The sequence below is a fragment of the Pogona vitticeps genome, chromosome 4 (genome assembly GCF_051106095.1).
Source record: "Pogona vitticeps strain Pit_001003342236 chromosome 4, PviZW2.1, whole genome shotgun sequence".
Classification (NCBI taxonomy): Eukaryota; Metazoa; Chordata; class Lepidosauria; order Squamata; family Agamidae; genus Pogona; species Pogona vitticeps.
In genome coordinates, this window is record NC_135786.1 from 186,336,009 (window position 1) to 186,354,969 (window position 18,961).

The window sequence follows — 18,961 nt, forward strand, 5'->3', positions numbered from 1 at the left end:
GACGGCACTCCCACGCTCAGCAGCCACAGGTATCTAGAGATATTACCAAACAGAAATGTAGCTACTGTACTTCGCCTTGAAAGCACCTGGCTGGCCACGGACATAAAAGCACTGCATCGCGGGGACCGTTCCTCCATGGCTCGCGCGATATTCACTGGTCTCCTCCTTTTCCTCCCTCTCTTAATGGGATCCACCTTTCTTTTCCTTTTTCCCGTTTTTAAATAAATAGAGCGACCTTTTATTTCTACGCTGTGTAGGAAACAGGAACCCACAATGAAGTCCCGCCCAAGATTTCTTGACTTGGAAGCGAGACGAGCGACACCCAAGGCGCCGGCGTCCCCCCCCCCCGAGTGCGCAGTCTCTCGCGCAGGCGCGCTGCTCGCCAGCCAGCCCTTGCCTGGAGGGCTGCAGCGTCCCTCCTTCCTCACCGGCGAGTGCTCCTTGGCAGCCGCGCGGGAGCGAGCGAGGGAGCCAGCGAGCGAGCGGCGCTTCTGAACGGCGGCAGGGCGGACGTCGCCTGAAAGGGCGGGAAGGAGGCAGCCTCGGTTTTCCTGGCTGCCCTTCTTGCTTGCTTGCTTGCTTCCCTCCCTTCTCTCCCCCCCCCCTCCATTCGCCGCTCCTCCTCCTCCTCCTCTCGTCTCTACCGGTGGAGGCGGCGCACCGTGTGAGAAAGACGAGGAGACCTGCTTGGGTGGGTTTTCCTCCCCCCCCCACCTGCTCCGCTGCCATGGCCGGGTCTGAGCAGGAGGGCGGCGGGACCGGCGAGTCGCCGTTGCCCATCGAGGACTCCGAGCTGGCGCTGGCCGGCATCAACATGCTGCTCAACAACGGCTTCCGGGAGTCCGACCAGCTCTTCAGGAAATACAGGTACATACTGTACTCGCCGGCTGCGGGTGGCAAGGCGGGCGGGAGCCGGAGCAGGAGCAGGAGCCGGAGCCGGAGGAGCCGGGGCTTCCTCCCTCAAGGCCGGCGCGTCCACGGGGGAAGGCACGCCAAGCGAGAGCGAGAGCGCCCCTGAGCGAGTCCAGATGGCTCCTCTCGCCTGCGCAAGGAGCGCCATCCCCTCTGGGGTCCCTGGCGAGGAAGGAAGGACCCTTGTGGCTTCTTGAAGGCGAACCAGATTTTATTTGCCTTCAGCTTTTGGGGGCTTTCTGCAGCCTGCTCCTTCCGAAGGCTCCTTCCTAGGTGCTAAGCTCAGGAAACACAGTCATTTGTACAGAAAGGAGGAGGATGGGCTTATGCAATGTAGTGGCAGTGCAGAAGATCCAAGATAGTGATGAGCCTTCAGCAGCTGTGAAGGTCTTTTGGTAGTCCTTGAAGATGACAAATCAAGATCTCTATTGTGGCTGTGAAGTGTCATTCAGAAGTCATTGGTGGGGGGCAAGGACATTCGAGCATAGATAAGCCATCAACACACCCAGAGTGGTGAAAGGTCTTTGTTTAAATCCAGTATAATTAAAGAGCCTGGCCTGTTGGTTGTGGGGCTGTCATGAGGAGTGCCTTCAAAACTCAACAGAACACCCCTGCCACACACATACTTGAAACTGCTTTTTAACTTTGCAGAGGTCACAAGTTTGGATATGTAAAAGCAAGTCCTGAAGTTGACTCTGACTTGGGTTAAGCTCTGGTTGAAAGGGTGGGCTTTATGTGTTGTTCCTGCCCAGCAAGACTTCATGCATCGCCCACCTAGCATTGCTGCTGTGAAGGCTGCTGTATGTGGGACTGAGTGTTGCATGAGGATTCAAGAGACCCGGATTCACATGTTTGCTTGGCTTTAGAAACTCAATGTGGAGTGGCAATGGCAAAACCATTTCTTAAGCATCTCACATACCTTAAAAACTCTGAAGAAGTCTGACTTGTTCTCGAAAGCTCATAATAATATGTACAGTGGTACCTTGACTTAAGAACTTAATCCGTATTGGGACTGCGTTCTTAAATGAAAACGTTCTTAAGTCGAAGCACCATTTCCCGTAGGAATGCATTGAAAACTGTTTAATCCGTATCTGCTGTTTTTCGTTCTTAAGTCGAAGCATCAGTTCCCATCGGAACTAATGCAAAGCCAGTTAATCTGTCCTCTACCACTAGGGGGCGAAATTTTTCTTTTTCTTTTACCCAAGGTGGACTTAGGTCGAAAAAGGCAGGAAAGGGTGTTTCCCCCCCTCTTTTTTGGTTCTTAAGTCGAAACTCCGTTCTCAAGTCGAAGCAACTTTTTGCGAATGGAGCCATTCTTAACTCTAATCGTTCATATGTAGGGACGTTCTCAAGTCGAGGTACCAGTTAGTCTTTAAGGTGCCCTAATGTTTTTGTCTTGAAACTCAGTTAATGTTTCCATAAGTTGGAAGTTTCTTGACAGAACCTAACCCACATATACGAGAGCATCTTTTGCATGAATAGAGATTATGCAACAAATTCTCCTACATAATGTATTGGGTGTGATAATTTGTGAAGATTCAGAGATATGACAGTACTAGTAATACTGATATAAGGTGACTCATAACTGGACACACCACCCAAACAAGGGAAGCATGAACCCTTCTCCAGAGACTATAAGCTGTCTCTGAATGTTGGGAACCAAATATCCGGGCTGAAAGTAAACTTTTTTCCCCACATTAGAGGCCTTCCATGACTGAAGCGTTGCGTTTCTGTGATTGGGTAGGAGCAGAATTAAGATCAAGGTTCCACACAGTACTTCTAGAATGGTTTATTGAATGCAGTGTATTTCCCCATGATCAAGACCAAATTATTTGTGTTAGATTTGTTTACAAAGTTCCCTTCCAATATTAAATAAAAATTTCTTCATTGCAGGCACCTCCCTTTTGGCCTCTATTGAGAGCAATATAATAAAAGCTGTTTATTTTATGTAAAAAAGAAAGAAAGAAAAGAATTGTGAAAGGAAATTGACAATTTCAGGACCTTCTATATCCTGTGGGAACAGGAACTACTGTAATAGTTTAGATTAATTAAGCCAGTCATCAGAAAACCTGCATGTGTCAGTGTCAGGAAGTAATAAAAGGCAGTATGTGTAAGTAAATGAACAACAGTTGTGCAAAATTCCAATAGCACTTTGCTTGTTCACATTGAACAGTCTGCTGTTTCAGCTGTTTTTTTTAATACCAGTTACATATCAAGTAGGAGAAACATGGGGAGACAATACAGTTCATTTGAGAGTGCAGTGATTTTTTCCCCTAGGGACATGATATGAGTTTTTTTTTAACGAGGGGATCGCAGTTCCAGAGAAACCATGATATGAAAGCAATGTAATTTAGACAATATTTCTGTCATTTGGGGATATAGATGGTTAACTATATGGCATGTTATATCTCTTTTCCATAAATAGGTTTGCTGTTTGCTTCTGTTCTCGCTGTAATTTTGGCCTGTGCTGTGCTTCATTGCCTCTTAAAACCAGGCCTGTAACAAATACTGCCCATTTAGTAACTATTGAATTTCTCAGTAGCTTTTTGCTATTCCATGCCACCAAGTTCATTCTTTTTCCAAACACTTCAGTCAAAAAATGTTTAAACATTTTATAGAAGTTTTGAATAATGGCTGTTGCATCAAACAAGCAATTGTTTTTCCATATAACATGATTATTTAAAATAACATTATTAGTGTCACATGGAACAAAATTTAGATACTACTGCACATATTTCAAAATAATCTCTTCTTACAGACTCTGGAAAAAGAGAAAGAAAGGTAGTTTGTTATCAAAAATACGTAGTATACAATATGTTATGGTCTGCATTATTTATTTTTTCCTAATTGTTCTTTTGTTTGTCTTTATAAGCTTTTAAAGTAAAACTTTATCTTTTCCCAATGCAAGGAAACAGAAATTCTGCAGTGCTGATGTTTTAAAAATTTACTCCTCCTGGAAATCCATTCATTCTTTTCTCACTGGCACTTATTGCTTCACTTGGTTATAAAGCAATGTGCACAGCAGCTGACCTTCCTTATTTTGCCTTATTTTATGAACTTCTCTGTAACCCCATCGCCTGATTCTGCAACTACCATTGCATTATTTATTTATTTGTCCCTAACTGCACATTTAAGCTTCATTTTGGAATCCCGTGGTTGTTTCCTTACCTGTCGGCTTTTCTGCTGCATCCCAGTTCACATTTATCCCCACTACTATATATCTGCTGCATTTCAGAGACAATTACTCCATAGCATTTAAGGTCTGAAATAAGACTTATGAGAACATCCATGCTGTTTGATGAAAAAGCCATATATTCTGGAAATTTTTGCCTCTAATTTAGGGTGTAGTTCAGCAGTGTAAAGTCAATTTCTGCCTACTCAGAGGGATGTGTTGTGACTGGCCCCTGCTTTTATTAGAAATCATTTAGAATTCTTGCTCCCTTTCATGAGTGTGTATCCACCAATTCCAGGAAATACTGTTGACCAAACATACACTGCTACCACTTGACTGGTTTATTTAATTAGAAGTATTACCATATTTTGTTCAAGATACTAACCTATTGTCAAAGACATTCTTAAGATCAGATGATACAATTTCTGATTATCATTAACCCCTTTCCTCGATAGCTTTATGTTTGCCCATGCCCTTCTCTAACCACCATCTCCTCTATGGAGACAAAACCACTGAAATGGCTGCTGATACTAGTGTTTTTCTACATTTTCTCACAGTTCCATACTCCCTCCCCACCCCCATATATGTTGAATAGAAGTATGGGCTTTCCTGTCCTTCATGTAGTTTTCTTACTCATGTAGTTTTCAGTTTGTTTTCTTACTTCAAGTAGTGTTTGTTGTTACTCTTCTGCTTTTCCTGTAACTTTAGAGCAATGTGAACTATATTCTCAGACATCCTTCCTTCTGCCTTATAACTGCACATGTAGCTTGAATTGCATCAAATTCCTCAAGACAGTTCTCTGCATTAGAACCATTCTTTCTTGCATTTTTCTGTTTTTAAGGCATTGAAGCAGAAGGTGTCTTTTGATTTCACTGAGTCTGTGTACGACAGAACAAGCACATAACAATAGTACTGTTCCTGCTCTCCTCCATCTGTATTAGGAATGATTCCTTGAAATGGGAGAAGCAACTGTCGAAAAGTTCTTTTGAAATCCTTCTTTGTCTAGCTTTGACTAAATAGGTGCTGATTTCTTTGCTTTTCTGTAACATGTTGGCTAGCTCCTAGCATTTCCTCAGGTATGGTCTTATTTTGTGCCTGGAATAGCTTCCGTCTGTTTCTGTTGAAATGTCAGTGTCCTGTTCCTGCAACTTTTTTAGTTCTTGCGTGTTACACCTGGACATGAAGGCCTGTGATCAGCCATTTGCCACCTGCAGAAACTGCCCTGTCATCTCCACTACACTGATTCAATTTCCTATTCACTATCCAATCTTTTATAAAACCTTATTGGTGTACAGTATTCAGTTGGCTTCTCTTCCTTCCCCCTCCACCAGTTATGACTAAGATCATATCTATGTAGTTTATTTTATTTTCCTTTATTCTCCTTGGATACTGGTAAAGAAGGAGCAGCTTAAAAACAAAGACACTGCATTTTGTTAATGATAACGTTTCCTTGCATTTTGCAAGCATTTGCTGGAAGAGTGCTGTCATCTTCGATTACACTCCTTTTCTTTCACTTCGGCAGAGCAGATTATCTGCTTAGTTGACTTTTCCCTTTTATGGTCCTCTCCCCAATGATTTCCCCCTCTACACAGAATTAAACATATATTTTTGCAAGTAAGTTGATTTGTGCTCTAAAATATGATTAAATGTATCCCACTTGAAAATGCATTTTGCTGTAGCAAGTGAGATTAATTTTAGATTACGTGTTCCTAAGAACAAATGTAGTCCTTTCCTCTTTTTTTGCAAATTAGTTTTTCCTATTTCTGAGTTCCAAAAAATGTACTTTCTCCATCCCATCTCTTACTTCTCTTTGATCATGGACCTCAAGACAGTATACATCTAGTTCCCAGAGTTATCCTGTTTTTGAAAATTGTATTAGTTCAGCAAGCACTCACCATTGGTGCTCTTAGGTCATAGTAAAAAAAATGTTTTGTTCTTTCTAGAGTTCAGTATAATCTGAATTGATTGCCGAATTACTGCTGCTGATTATTATCATGGTTTTCCTTTTCTCTTATTGTTCATAAATGTAATCATTATATTGTTGCTGCTTTGACAATTTGTCTGAGAGTCATACTAGAAATGACCATGTGTCACCCCTTGGTCAAACCTGTGGCATATGTAGTATACGAGATTTAAAAATTAGTTTCCACCCCATAAGTACTTTGCAAAGGATAAGCACGTGCCAGGAAGGAAAATGGGAAGTTATGGGAGAAATGGGAGCCATTGTGGTATAAGGAGATCTGGGTTCAAATCCCTGCTCTGTTACGGAAACAAAATGGGTGGATGACAACAGTAAAACACTCTTTGAACATTTCACATACCTCAGAAAACCTAAAAATGTTACCATAAGTTGGAAGTGATTTCGTGGCACAACAAAACATGGTGTGGGGGGAGAATAATCTATTAATTTTTGTGGTGCTCTTTTTATTGTTTAATTGATAAATGTTATTTTGGCCATGTATTATGCTTAGCTTTGATACATATAAAGGGTACTGGTTACTAGGTTAAGAACGAGTCACTGCCTTTTTGCATCAATGAGGGATTTTCAGTTCTAGCCAATCTAGATCCCTCCAAGATCAAGCAAAACAACTCTCTAGATGGTGGCAGACCCTTGAAGAGGGACATTAACCTGGGATCTTAAATGATGATGACTCTGGGGCTGATTCTAGTGTTGATTCAGAGATTGGTTGACTCCCCCCCCCCACCATATGTGAGTTTTACAAACTGAAAACACAAGCCAGAGAGAGTCTACAAGGTGAAGTGCTTGGTTGCATGGAAAGTCTCCTCACAACAAGGGGTTTTTTTGATTATAAGGAGTCTCTTTGAAGAAAAGTTATTTCTCCTGGTAGATCAGTAGGCCAAACCCTTCAGTTGAGCTCTCTGACCAGCTGGCAAAATACCTGTAGCTGAGAGCAGGGTGGGGTTTAGGCTGTCTAGCTACGTAAACCCCAGCTGTGTTTTCAAGGGAGGTAACATTTCTCCTGATCGCTTTTCCTGCTTAATTTATATCCTGACCCTTGGTGCTGACTCCTTGCTGTTTATGATTTTTGAACTGCTTGTCTATGCAGAGGAAATGCCAATTTATGTTGGATTATTACGGTTCTGAGCCTTGTGGTGCAGTGGTTAAACTGCTGTACTTCAGCCAAAATGGTGCTCATGACCAGGGGTTCAGTCCCAGGTAGCCGGCTCAAGGTTGACTCAGCCTTCTATCTTTCCAAGGTCGGTAAACTGAGTGACCAACTCTCAAGGGGAGGGGCAATGTGTAGCCTGCATAATTAACTTGTCAACAGCCCAGAGAGTGCTTGAAGTGCTGTGGGGTGGTATATAAACAGCACACTTTGCTTTGCTTTGCTTTGCTTTTGGTATAGAATGGTGTATTTCCTGCAATGATCCACCAACATTCACATTAGTTTGTACTAGATTTGAGGGTTTTCAGCATAAAATGACGGCCAAAAATTGGAGGAAAAAACTGAAGGAAAGGTGGAACTGGGGTTTGGTTTATGCAGGAGGCTAGAAATTTTACTGGCACAGACTTAGTCCTAGAAAATCAAGAAAGGGAACATTTGTGAGTATGTACACTTTACTAGAACCACATTTTCCATTCGAATGCCTGTTCTTCCAATTTGCAAATGCATTTGCAGCTCATCACCATTCCTTTTCATTTGCCACCCTGACTAATTTGGTCTCATTTGCAAATTTAACATTTCCACTGTCTCCTGCTCCCTGTCTAGAATATGGATGAACAAATTAAAAAGCACAATTCCAAGCAGAGATCTTTGTGATGGAGGCTCTTGCATGCTTTTATAACAAAACTGTTAGTTTCTGCAGTCATCTTCCTGTTCTGTAAACAGTGAATGATCAATAAAACCTGTTATCTTATTCCAAGATTATGAAGTGTATTCAGGAACCAAATTGACTGTGTTGGATGATCTTGGCAACAGAAAATGTTAAAATTCTGATGACATCAAATTATAATGTATGAAAATTATAAGTAGGGTCTTCTTTGAATCTCTGTTCCAACCTATGTTGAAGCTATTTTGGCACGACTAGATATAATTTATTTTATTTATATATTTTAAAATGCTTAACCTATCTTTCAGGAAACTATTTTTCTGTTATAATGTGACCTAAAACATTACAAAACATGAAAGTGCAAAGAAGTCTTGGAATGAGGCGAGCTAGCTTCCTAGTTCTTGTTTTCCATTATTGCATTTCTGACTGATACTCTTGACATAAAGTAAAACACTGAGTGGAAACCAAAAGAGGAAAATTAATGAAGAATCAATATATACAAAAATATTATAAATAAAATGGCATAATGATACTTGCATCTGCCTTGCTAGCAGAGAAAGCAACAGCTTAAATATCTCCACATTGTGATTCTGTTTGCAGCATTGTGAAAGAAAAATGGAGGTTTGATGTTGGATATAATAAGGACAGGGATTAAAAATAAAACTGTGATGATCATAATGTATTTCTTTGAGTTTCTTTGAGCACATGTGGAATTATGTTTGCAATGTTCACTGCTGCACTTCAAAAAGAAGATTCTGTAGTTGAAGGATGATGATCAAAATGATTATGTCATAGCTGATTACAGTTACTTACGCTGCTACAACTTTCTGACCACTGCTGGCCTAAAGCAAGATAATTGTCATCTTGAATGGCAGTGGTGGGAAAAGAGAAGTTTATCAACACATGATATTTGGGGATCTCAATAAAAAAGCATTAGCTGTAGCTGGAAGATAAAGTATAATTTTAAAAGTGAGAAGTTACTAAAATCATGCAGCATGGATCTGTCATTGTTTATAGTTGCATATTGTGAAGAAATTGAGAACCTGAGGTTTATGAAATATGAAATTCCATTGCTGGGACTCTTCTTTATTTCCATGAGCCTGGGAAGCTCGCCTCATAGGCAGTGTGGAAGCAAACAGTTCACATCTTCAGCTTATCTCCTGCTATTGAACACTTCAAAGGAATGACTGAGAAGGGAGCAGATGCTTTCATGCTTATCTTTATTAAAGGATATATCAAAGCCACCCCAAAAGGAAACTTATTTGTAACTCCGTCAGTCCAAGCCTTTTCCAGACAGTTATGTACATTTGGGTGACAGGGATAATATCAATTCAGGAAGCTACCCTTTGTCCTGATGGAACATGAAAGATATGTTGGCAACAGGTTCTTAATGACTCATTCACTTGTATAAAAAAGGATTAGGGAAACTAGTTAATCAGCTGGCATATCTATCAGAAGAATGATGCCTCGTTACTGAAGAGGCTCTGCCCCACGTGTGAGGAGACATGAATCTGTTCGCTGTCCTGTGAAGCTGTGCCAGAGGATACACTCTGTATGTCCCTGAAATTTTCTTTCTTTCTTTCTTTCTTTCTTTCTTTCTTTCTTTCTTTCTTTCTTTCTTTCTTTCTTTCTTTCTTTCTTTTAGTATAGTGCAATTTAAAATTAGATTGGGTAGATTAGCTTTACTATTTTCTGGTGTGTTTTCTGCTTGAATGCTTAAAAATTTGTTTACGCTGCTCCTGTTTCTTGGAACTCTTTGGAATCATTTGGAACCTTTATCTCTTTTGACCTTTTAATTCCCCGCTCCTTTCTTTCTGCTTAATAAACTACAAAAATCTTTTCACACAGTTGTCTGGTTTTTGAGGGCAAGAGTTGATGGTACTAAAACCAGTCCTAGCCTTGTCCAGCTACTGAGAAAGAAAGAAAGAAAGAAAGAAAGAAAGAAGGAAAGCGTATTTCAAGGGCATAAACAGAGTGTATCCTCTGGCACAGCTTCATAGGGCAGCGAACACATTTGCAGTGTTTGTGGGAGTGCTGACAGCTACTTCGCAAGGTTGGCACACTCATATTTAGTGCCTAGCCTTGGGAATTTCTTTTTTATGTTAAACTCCCTGGAGCACCTTGAAGTTTGGGAGACTGCACAGTTGTTGAGAGTGAGGTGATTCCAGTCAAACAGTCTTTACCACATCTGACTCTTCTTGGGTGCTTCCACCAGGATAAGCAAGAGTAGTGTGGCTGACTGCAAGTGGAGGGGATTAGCCAGGGAACTGTGACACATGTTTTTCCCCATCTGCATAGTAGATGAAAACAGTTCAGGATTAATGTGAGTTATCTGCCTGTATGAAATCTGTTCATTGGCTTTTCTGTGATGAGATGAAGAATACTGTATTTTGTGTTGAAGCTAAGTCAAACATGTTAGAGCTGGATAAAAGTATGCTATCCGTCAGGTCTGTTCTGTTGCAATAGTGTGTATACTGTAAAATAGTTTTAAACAGATAGGCATAGAAAACTGTTGGCTCTTAGCAGCAGGGGGCATTGTAGGTACTAAGATTTTATGTTAGTACCAAAGGAACTAAAATAATGAACTGTTTGGGAGCATACAGTGTGGTTAACCATTCTCAACCTTCTTGTTAAATACTGTACCTAGATGAATTCTTCAAGTAATTTGATAGAACAGGAATAGCAAAGTTACAGAATGAATTAAAGATTCCGTTTTAAAAAGTTGTTTGGAGGCTAGTCTCCAGTAGGTGGTTTTGGTGATAAAATTGCAAAGCTGAGAAGATACCAGTAATTCCTTCTACTCTAGTATGGCTACAAAACCTGCTCCAGGAAGCTGTGCTAATTTCTGGAGCCAGTTTTCAGGTAATACAAAAGGCTACAAGTGGCCAGTGAAGAAGAAAAAAGTTATTTTAGCCTAAAGATCAGGTGCTAGTGATGCTGGGTTTAGGCCTGGGTCTCAGTCTTTGTCCAACAAAATCCTGTATCTTTGCCATTCATTCCTACTTTCAAATCTTTTCAGTGTCAAAATTGTCCTTGGGTTTCCTCATTTGTTAACACTTGCCTTTTTCACTCTTAGTGTTTTTGTTTCCTCCATTTATTCTCTCCAAAATCATAACCTTGTCTGTTTTTCATTCCTGTCATTGCTGAATATTGCACTTTAGCCATACATAAACTGTCACTTTCATAATTATTTAATGCCTTGTAATTGCCATTTCAAATTAGTAAAAAGCTGTATATTCCAGGGAATTTTGTGCATGTAAACATTTAAAGCAGCAAAATAGGGTTATTTAGATATCCAGAGAAATAATAAGAGAAGACATGTGATAGTCAGAAAATATGAAAGGAGTTAGGTAGAATTAATAGAAACAAATCATTACTGTAAACTTCAGCATTGTGTATCAGAACCAAGAATAGAAACTTTGGGGATTTAAAAATGTTTAGAGATTTATTTGAGAAGGTAGATATACATCTTCTTTCATAATAAACCTAGAAGACACAAAGAGTTTGATTTAGTGAGATGTTTCCACTTTAAAATAACTATGGACTTGTCCACACTAGAAAATTTGGTGCAGTCCTTTCTGCACTTAAAAGGTTTTTATCTTAACGATGATCTATTTCAACTTTCACTTGAATGATCTTTTGGTCCACACTGGAGTTCATGCTATAGGACGGTCCTCTATTCCCATGCTACAAGTACACAGAACAAGGTTTACCTGGTTTACTTGCAAGCAAGATTTATCTGGTTTACTTGTGAGTGAGGAGACAGCACCAACTGCAGCTGAGGAGAGCTTCAGCATGAAGGGGAAATGTTGGAGTGAAGACAGGAGATACTGAAAGGAGGTAATCTGCTGGAGCTATGTTTCCTTGTGGGGCAGAGCCTATGGAGTCAACATAGCCCCCTTCCCTGACATTTCTTGCAGCTGTCATTCAGGGGGCTGGTGTGACTTTTTCTTTTCTTTAATAAAGTAAGTCCAACATTAAAATGGCAATGCATCAACCTAGTATGTTATTAGACTTTAATTGCATCAGTTAGGGAATTCTTTTTTAAAAAAAGATGAAGAGAGAAGAGGGAGTTTCTCCACACACACATCCTTTTTATCACAGGGCTATCACCACTGTTAACACCACCAGTAGTGCTATTGTGTGTGTGTGGGCTAACTGTCTCCAGAGGGTTAAACAAAGAGCTAATTAGGATTGCACTGAATCATGCCAAAAAGAATACATGCACTACTGTTGTGCCAGAAAGGTATACAAAATATCTTAAAGGGGAAGGATGAATTAAGTCAGTGGTTCCCAACTTTGGGTAGTCCAGCTGCTCTTGGCTTCAACTCCCAGAAACCCCAGCCAGCACAGCAAGTGGTGAAGGCTTCTGGGAATTGCAGTCCAAGAATACCTGGGTCACCCAATGTTGGGATCCACTGACTTAAGTAGAAATACGTGTGGACACAGTCATTTGGCTTGATCCAAACTGTGCCAGCAACAATTCATATGTTCGTACAGTATATGCCAGTGTAAGCAAGCTCTATGTCTGTTCTGGAATGTTGAAATTTCTGAGTGCAGTGTGCATCTGAGTCAGTGAATCCTGTTCTGCCTACAGTAAGCCCCATCCTTAATGACTGATGTTGACACTGGCTTCATCTCAAGCAGTGCAAGCAAGACACACCCAGCATCACTTCTAAACCATTGTCATTTTGTTTTATAACACTACTCTCATGTTCAGCAAGGTGACTGAATAGTCATAATAACTCTAATATTAAATCCATATGATTTTTGGGATATATTTATTCATAGTAGTATATTGGCATTTATTTGGTTGATTTTGCTTTTTGTTGTAATAAACACTTTGGTTAGGCAGTAAAATCTGATCATTGTAGTTACTTTTAAGAAAGATAAATTAATTAATTGATATTCATGGTTGCAATTCTTACATTGACTTACCTCTTGCCTCACAGGGAGTATTCATGCTTAGACTTAAGAAATGAAGTATTAACTAAACTGAGCATTGAATCAAGACCAAGTAATTACTTTGGAGTAGGTCCATTGATCTTTCTGAGACAAGTTAGTCATGACTATCTTAAATGCCACTGATTTGCGTGCATCTAGTGTAAGTGTGACTAATCTAGGGTTTAGTCCTTTTTATGTTGTGTTACTGCTTCAGGCTGTCTTTAGTGTTATGTTGCAGTTTCATATTAGCTTTTCTCCAACATGAAAATGCTTGGTTTTTAAAAATTTTTAAAAAATTTTATGTGATTATCATCAAAGATATGAGCTTGATTACATTTTTCAAAATGTGTGCATTTTGTTTTTGATACTGTAGTATAGGGTCTCTATACTAATGGTCATGTGCTGTACTTAAAGGTCAAGGAGCCTAAGAGAAGCAAGCCGGCACCTTGTGTATTAAGATCTGACCTACGTACTGAAATATTTTGAAGAAGCTTCAGTTTTGTGTGTGTGTGTGTGTGTGTGTGTGTGTGTGTGTGTGTGTGTGTGTGTGTGTTTTGCCTTACAGTGAAAAGCTTGACTTGGATCATGGGAACATAAAGCCCTTATGGGAAAATATGTCATTGTAATGAATGTAATTTTTGAGGAACTTGCAAAGATAGGAACTTCCTTCAGCTGGAGGAAAAGTATGGGAATCTTTATTCATCATAATGAACAGTGGTTGAATCTAAAAATAGTAAGATTTAGAAGAAGTGTTTTCTCCCAAGCAAACTCCAAGGAAGTCTTAGAGAAATTATTTAGAAAAGATAATACGAACCTTGGACAACTCAAAATACATTTTTTGCTGCCAAATACCTAGTATAATCAGACAGAATTGTATTTTTAACATGTCTCTATGCTGATAGTACGGCAAATGTAAATTTATTATGGCCCATAATAAGTCATATATGTCTCTCCTCCTCCCCAAGTTTAGTTTTTACCATGGTTCTGTGAGGTAGGCTAGGCTGAGAGACAGTGGCTGGCTGAAGGTAAGTTTCATGGCTCTGTGAGAGCTAAAATCTGGACCTCCCAAATCCAATATTTAAACTACTATACCAGTGCTAATCCAAAATCCAAACATTATCCTAGTCAGATGTGAAGGCTTCAGGATGTGGTAGTTTAAATGAAGTCTCAGAATGGATATTGGAAACTGATAGAAAAAGTTAGGGTTATCAACTTTCACATAAGGAAGGGCAGAATTAATTTTTCCAATCACTGTGTGTAGAGAAAGGGCTTCCAGTCACTCAGAGTCTTCTCCAGTGCCTTAAATAAAGCATACTGACTTCTGTTTGACTGTGAGTAGAGCTGGTTGGATACTTCAGCGAGTTAGGTACAGTATCAAATTGCAGAACCAGAGGCTGGGAGTTGAATTCTCCACTGTGCATCCTAGAAGAGCCAGCCTTTGTGGCCTTAGGCAAACTGCAAAGTCTCAGGATGCACCTAGAAGAAAGGAGTAGTTGAGTACTCTCTGTTACATACAGCACTGATGTTACCTGTCTGTCATGGGTTGGTGGGAAAGTTCCATCCTATGGGGAGTGGAAGGCGGGACATCAGGAGGAGGGGCTGTACTGTATATATATGTGGAGTTTGTGTGGAGAGCTGAAGGAGAGCTGAAGGAGAGCTGAGAGAAGAAGCTGGTGTGGGAGTCTGTGTGTCAGACAGGGTACTACTGTGTGTCAGTCAGTACCAACCTGATAGGTTCAGGTGTCTTTATGGTTAGCCAGAACTGATAGGTTCAGGGTCTGTGCTTTATTTAAAGGTGTTCTGTGTGAACCAAACTGGTGTATGTATGATTGAGACTAAGCCACGTTACTGTATCTTATTCACTTGATCATTTTATTTTTCCCTGTGTGTTATTTAAATAAACCTTATTCCTTTATTTGTTAAAAATCCATCCCTGGTCTGTGTGACTTCTTATAGGGAATGGTTGGTGGCAGCTTAGTGAAACTGTGGCATATCCCAGTAGGTCTGGGGTTGTCACATTGATTGGTGTCCAGCGTGTGGGATACGACTGGTCCAGTTGTCCAGTGGTCCAGCAAAGCCTTGGCAAGTGTGCCCAGAGCAAGGGGGGTCTAGTCAGGGACAATCTGAGAGCGCGTAGGTAATCTTCTAGGCTTACCTCACGGGGAGGTAGGCTAGTGGAAGAACGTGTGACCTCAGATTGGGGACTAGATTAGGGAGCTCCGAGGCAACCCGTTTTGGCGGGAAAAGGCTGAGGCAAAGCTGAGTGAAGTAGCAGTGATCTAGCTTGTCTGCTGAGAGGCCTAGCAGAGGGGGGTAGACTCTGGCTGGCAACAGTTGCAAGTTAGTGCTGAAGAACAGCAGCAATCTATAGAAGGCTGGTTCTGAGGCAAAAGAGAAAAAAAAAGTGGTCGCTTTATTTTGAGGCTTGACTTTTGAAAGCAGCCTGTTCTGGGGGGGGATTATGCCCTTGACTCGAAGCCAAATGGCAGAAATGGGTGAAGTACGAGACCCACAGGTAGACCAAGGTTCTGAGGAGGAATTTGGCTCAGTGCAGGAGGAGAGCACGGGAGAACAGACCTTAGAACTCAGAAAAATGCTCCTAGCCCAACAGCATGAATTTAGAATGAGACAATTGGAAAGGGAGGCCAGAGAAAGAGCTGAAATCAGTCAGGCAGAGGCAGATGCCAAGAAAAGGGGAATGGCCATGAGGATAGAAGAGATGGAACTGAAACACAGAATTAGAATGGCACAATTAGAATTAACATTCCTAAATAAGAGAAATAACAATTTATCAGTTGAAGAAATTTCGGAAAGAGAAAAGTATGAGGCTCAGGCCAGACAAAGTGAGCAAGATCTTGAAAAATATAATCAGCAAAAAGACATTAAATTAAAAGAAATCAGAGATAAGACTGAAGAAAAAGTAAAAGAGATAAAAGCTAGGGCTGAGGAAGAAATTTTACAGATCAGGGCTGAGTTTGAGGCTAAGAAAAAGGAGCTGGATTTGAGAATAAAAGAGAAGAAATTGCAGCTAGAAAAGAAACCAAAAGAAGGCACACAGGTTAAGGCACAACATCAAAACCTGAATTATTCTGAAGAAAACATGAGGGAAACATGGGACCCTAAGTACTCCAAAGGGTTAGTTCAGAGCCCGCCAAAAATGGGCGGCCATTTTGTTGATAAAACTTCTGGGCAGAGCCAGTCCAGGAACCAGATTTTGGAGGGAAAACCAAAACCAGAGGAGAAAGACTCCAAGTACAGCAGAAAATGTTATTTCTGTCAGGGAAAGGGCCATCTAATCTCAGGGTGTGAGAAATGGAAAGCAGATAAAGGGAAATTTGCCTCATGATTTGAGTGGAACCAAGCCAAAAGCTGTGTTCTGTGTCCAGAAAGAGCAAAGCTCCTTGCCACTGAGGGAGCCTGTTGCCATGGCTACTCAATCTGGAACAGATACATCTGCTGATCAGGCTGGGGAAAATGGTCCTCTGGTGGAGGTCAAGCGCTGCTTACTAGTGAGAACAGATTCTCAGTTGTTTGAAACTGCAGGGGTGGACGTAGGAATACTTGACCATCAGTATAGGGGGCTGAGGGATACTTGTTCCCAGGTGACCCTGTGCCATCCAGATATTATTCCTAGGGAGTATATAATCCCAAATGAGAGCCTAAAGGTGGCAGGGATTGAGGGGCAGGTGATCTCACTGCCAGTAGCTGAGGTACCGGTGAACTTTCAAGGCTGGAGGGGAGTTTGGCGGCTAGCGATTTCATCGACTCTGCCAGCAGCCGTGCTCGTGGGAAATGACCTGGCTGAACATGTGAAATGGGTGCTAGTGATTACACGTTCACAAGCTACCACGGGGACAGTTCAGGGGGGTACTGGAGAGCCCGAGACGGAAACAGATGAAGGGAATTCCGAAGCTGTGGTGGAAACCTTAACCACAAACAGCAAATTCGGCCAAGAGCAAAAGGCAGACGTCACTCTCCAAAAGTGTTTTGAACAGGTGACAGACGCCCAGCTAACACCTGAAACCCCAGTGAGATTTCGAGAGAAAAAGGGAATTTTATATAGAGAGACCCTGAGGAATATCTCAAAAGGGGGAGATGGGATCAGAAGTCAGCTAGTGGTACCTGAAAAGTATCGCCCCATGATCTTACAAAGGGGGCACTCTGACATGTTTGCTGCGCACTTAGGGGTGAACAAAACACAGCAGAGAATCACACAGAATTTTTACTGGCCTGAAATAGGGAAGCAGATCAAGGAGTTCTGTAAACAATGTGATGTGTGTCAGAGGCAGGGGAATAACTGTGACAGGACCAAAGCAAAGTTGTGCCCTTTGCCTGTGATTGACACTCCGTTCAAATGTATAGGGGTGGATATTGTGGGACCTTTGCCCAAGGCCACAAAGAGGGGGAACCGGTTCATTCTCACCATTGTGGACCATGCCACGAGGTACCCTGAAGCCATTCCCTTGTCTAACATTGAAACTAACACAGTGGCAGATGCCTTGGTGGGGTATATGTCCAGGATGGGATTCGCCTCAGAAATAATCACAGATTTGGGCGCATCGTTTACATCGAAGCTCATGAAACGGTTATGGCAAATCTGTGGAATTAAACACAAGGAAACCACTGCCTATCACCCTGAAAGTAATGGGTTAACGGAGAAGTTCAATGGGACTCTAATGCGCATGATTAGGGCTTACTTGGCAGAGAATCCAAACAATTGGGACCAGAAGCTGCAGTCCCTTTTGTTTGCTTATCGATCAGTGCCACAAGCCAGTACCGGGTTCAGTCCGTTTGAACTCTTGTTTGGGAGAAGGGTGAAAGGGCCCCTTGATTTAATCAAACAAAATTCGGAGCAGATCACCCAGGATGACCCACAAGATGTTGTGACATATATAGACTCTTTAATGAAGGACCTAAAGAGAAACCTAGAGCTAGCAGCAGAAAACCTGCAAGCTCAGAAGGTCAGAAAGAAAACCTGGTATGAGCAGAAAACCAGGGAGAGGCACTTTAACCCAGGGGAGGAAGTGCTTTGGCCTAGGCCCTGCAAAGAGAACAAACTGCAGCTGGGTAGCCCAGAAATAAAATACTTGGGTCACATGGTAGGGGGAGGAGTGATCAAACCCCTAGAGGCCAAGATAGAAGCAATTCGTGATTGGCCTAGACCCAACACCAAGAAAAAAGTCAAATCATTTCTTGGGTTGGTGGGCTACTACAGAAAGTTCATCCCGAGGTTTAGCGAGATAGCGACTCCGCTGACCGATCTGACGCGGAAGAAGACTGATGACCGCATCCCGTGGACCAGCGACTGTGAGGAGGCGTTCCAGAGGTTGAAGGAGGCCCTCATCAACTATCCAGTGCTGCGTGCTCCAGACTTCGACCGGGAGTTCATCATCTACACCGATGCGTCTAACAGCGGGGTAGGAGCAGTTCTTTGCCAGGAGGATGAACATGGTGACCAGCATCCAGTGTCCTACCTGAGTAGGAAGCTCCAGAAAGGTGAGAGACATCTGGCAACCGTGGAAAAGGAGTGCCTGGCCATAGTCTACGCGATCCAGAAGGCCAAGCCTTACATCTGGGGAAGACATTTTATTCTGTGCACTGACCATTCACCACTGCAATGGTTAAAGACAATGAAAACCCACAATAGCAAACTTATGAGGTGGGCTTTAAACCTGCAGGACTATGACTTTGAAGTGAAGGTGGTCAGAGGGTCAGTGAACTGTGTTGCTGACGCCTTGTCAAGAAGACCTGAAGAATGAAGACCGCGAAAGAAACATGGACTATGTATATATTTTGGTGACCAAAAGGTTAAATGTACCTGTTTATTAAACATGCTGGTTTGTATGAATAAAGGTAACTTGATGTATTGTAAATGGTAAATGTTTAAATCCCAATTGATATGTTTATCCTAGAGTAAGTATGGTATTGTATGTTAATGTATAACTGTTTTTGTATGTTTTGGATCCAGGTTGTTTTTTGGTGAAAAGCACTTTAGCTTTCCCCCTACAAAACAACTTATAAAGAGGGGAGGTGTTACATACAGCACTGATGTTACCTGTCTGTCATGGGTTGGAGGGAAAGTTCCATCCTATGGGGAGTGGAAGGCGGGACATCAGGAGGAGGGGCTGTACTGTATATATA

General features: G+C 41.6%; 2 protein-coding genes across 2 annotated transcripts in view; both read left to right on the forward strand.

The window, feature by feature from the left end:
• Window positions 1–584: 584 nt before the first annotated feature.
• TTC39C (tetratricopeptide repeat domain 39C) overlaps window positions 585–18,961 on the forward strand; it is a 59,730-nt gene continuing 41,353 nt past the window's right edge. Inside the window, exon 1 of the mRNA XM_072998856.2 lies at window positions 585–867. Coding sequence (XP_072854957.1) covers window positions 728–867 — 140 coding nt within the window. The 5' untranslated portion in view covers window positions 585–727. The remainder of the gene's footprint in view (window positions 868–18,961) is intronic.
• LOC144589116 (uncharacterized) overlaps window positions 15,086–18,961 on the forward strand; it is a 231,996-nt gene continuing 228,120 nt past the window's right edge. Inside the window, exon 1 of the mRNA XM_078393083.1 lies at window positions 15,086–15,227. The gene's annotated coding sequence lies outside the window, so the exon portion shown is untranslated. The remainder of the gene's footprint in view (window positions 15,228–18,961) is intronic.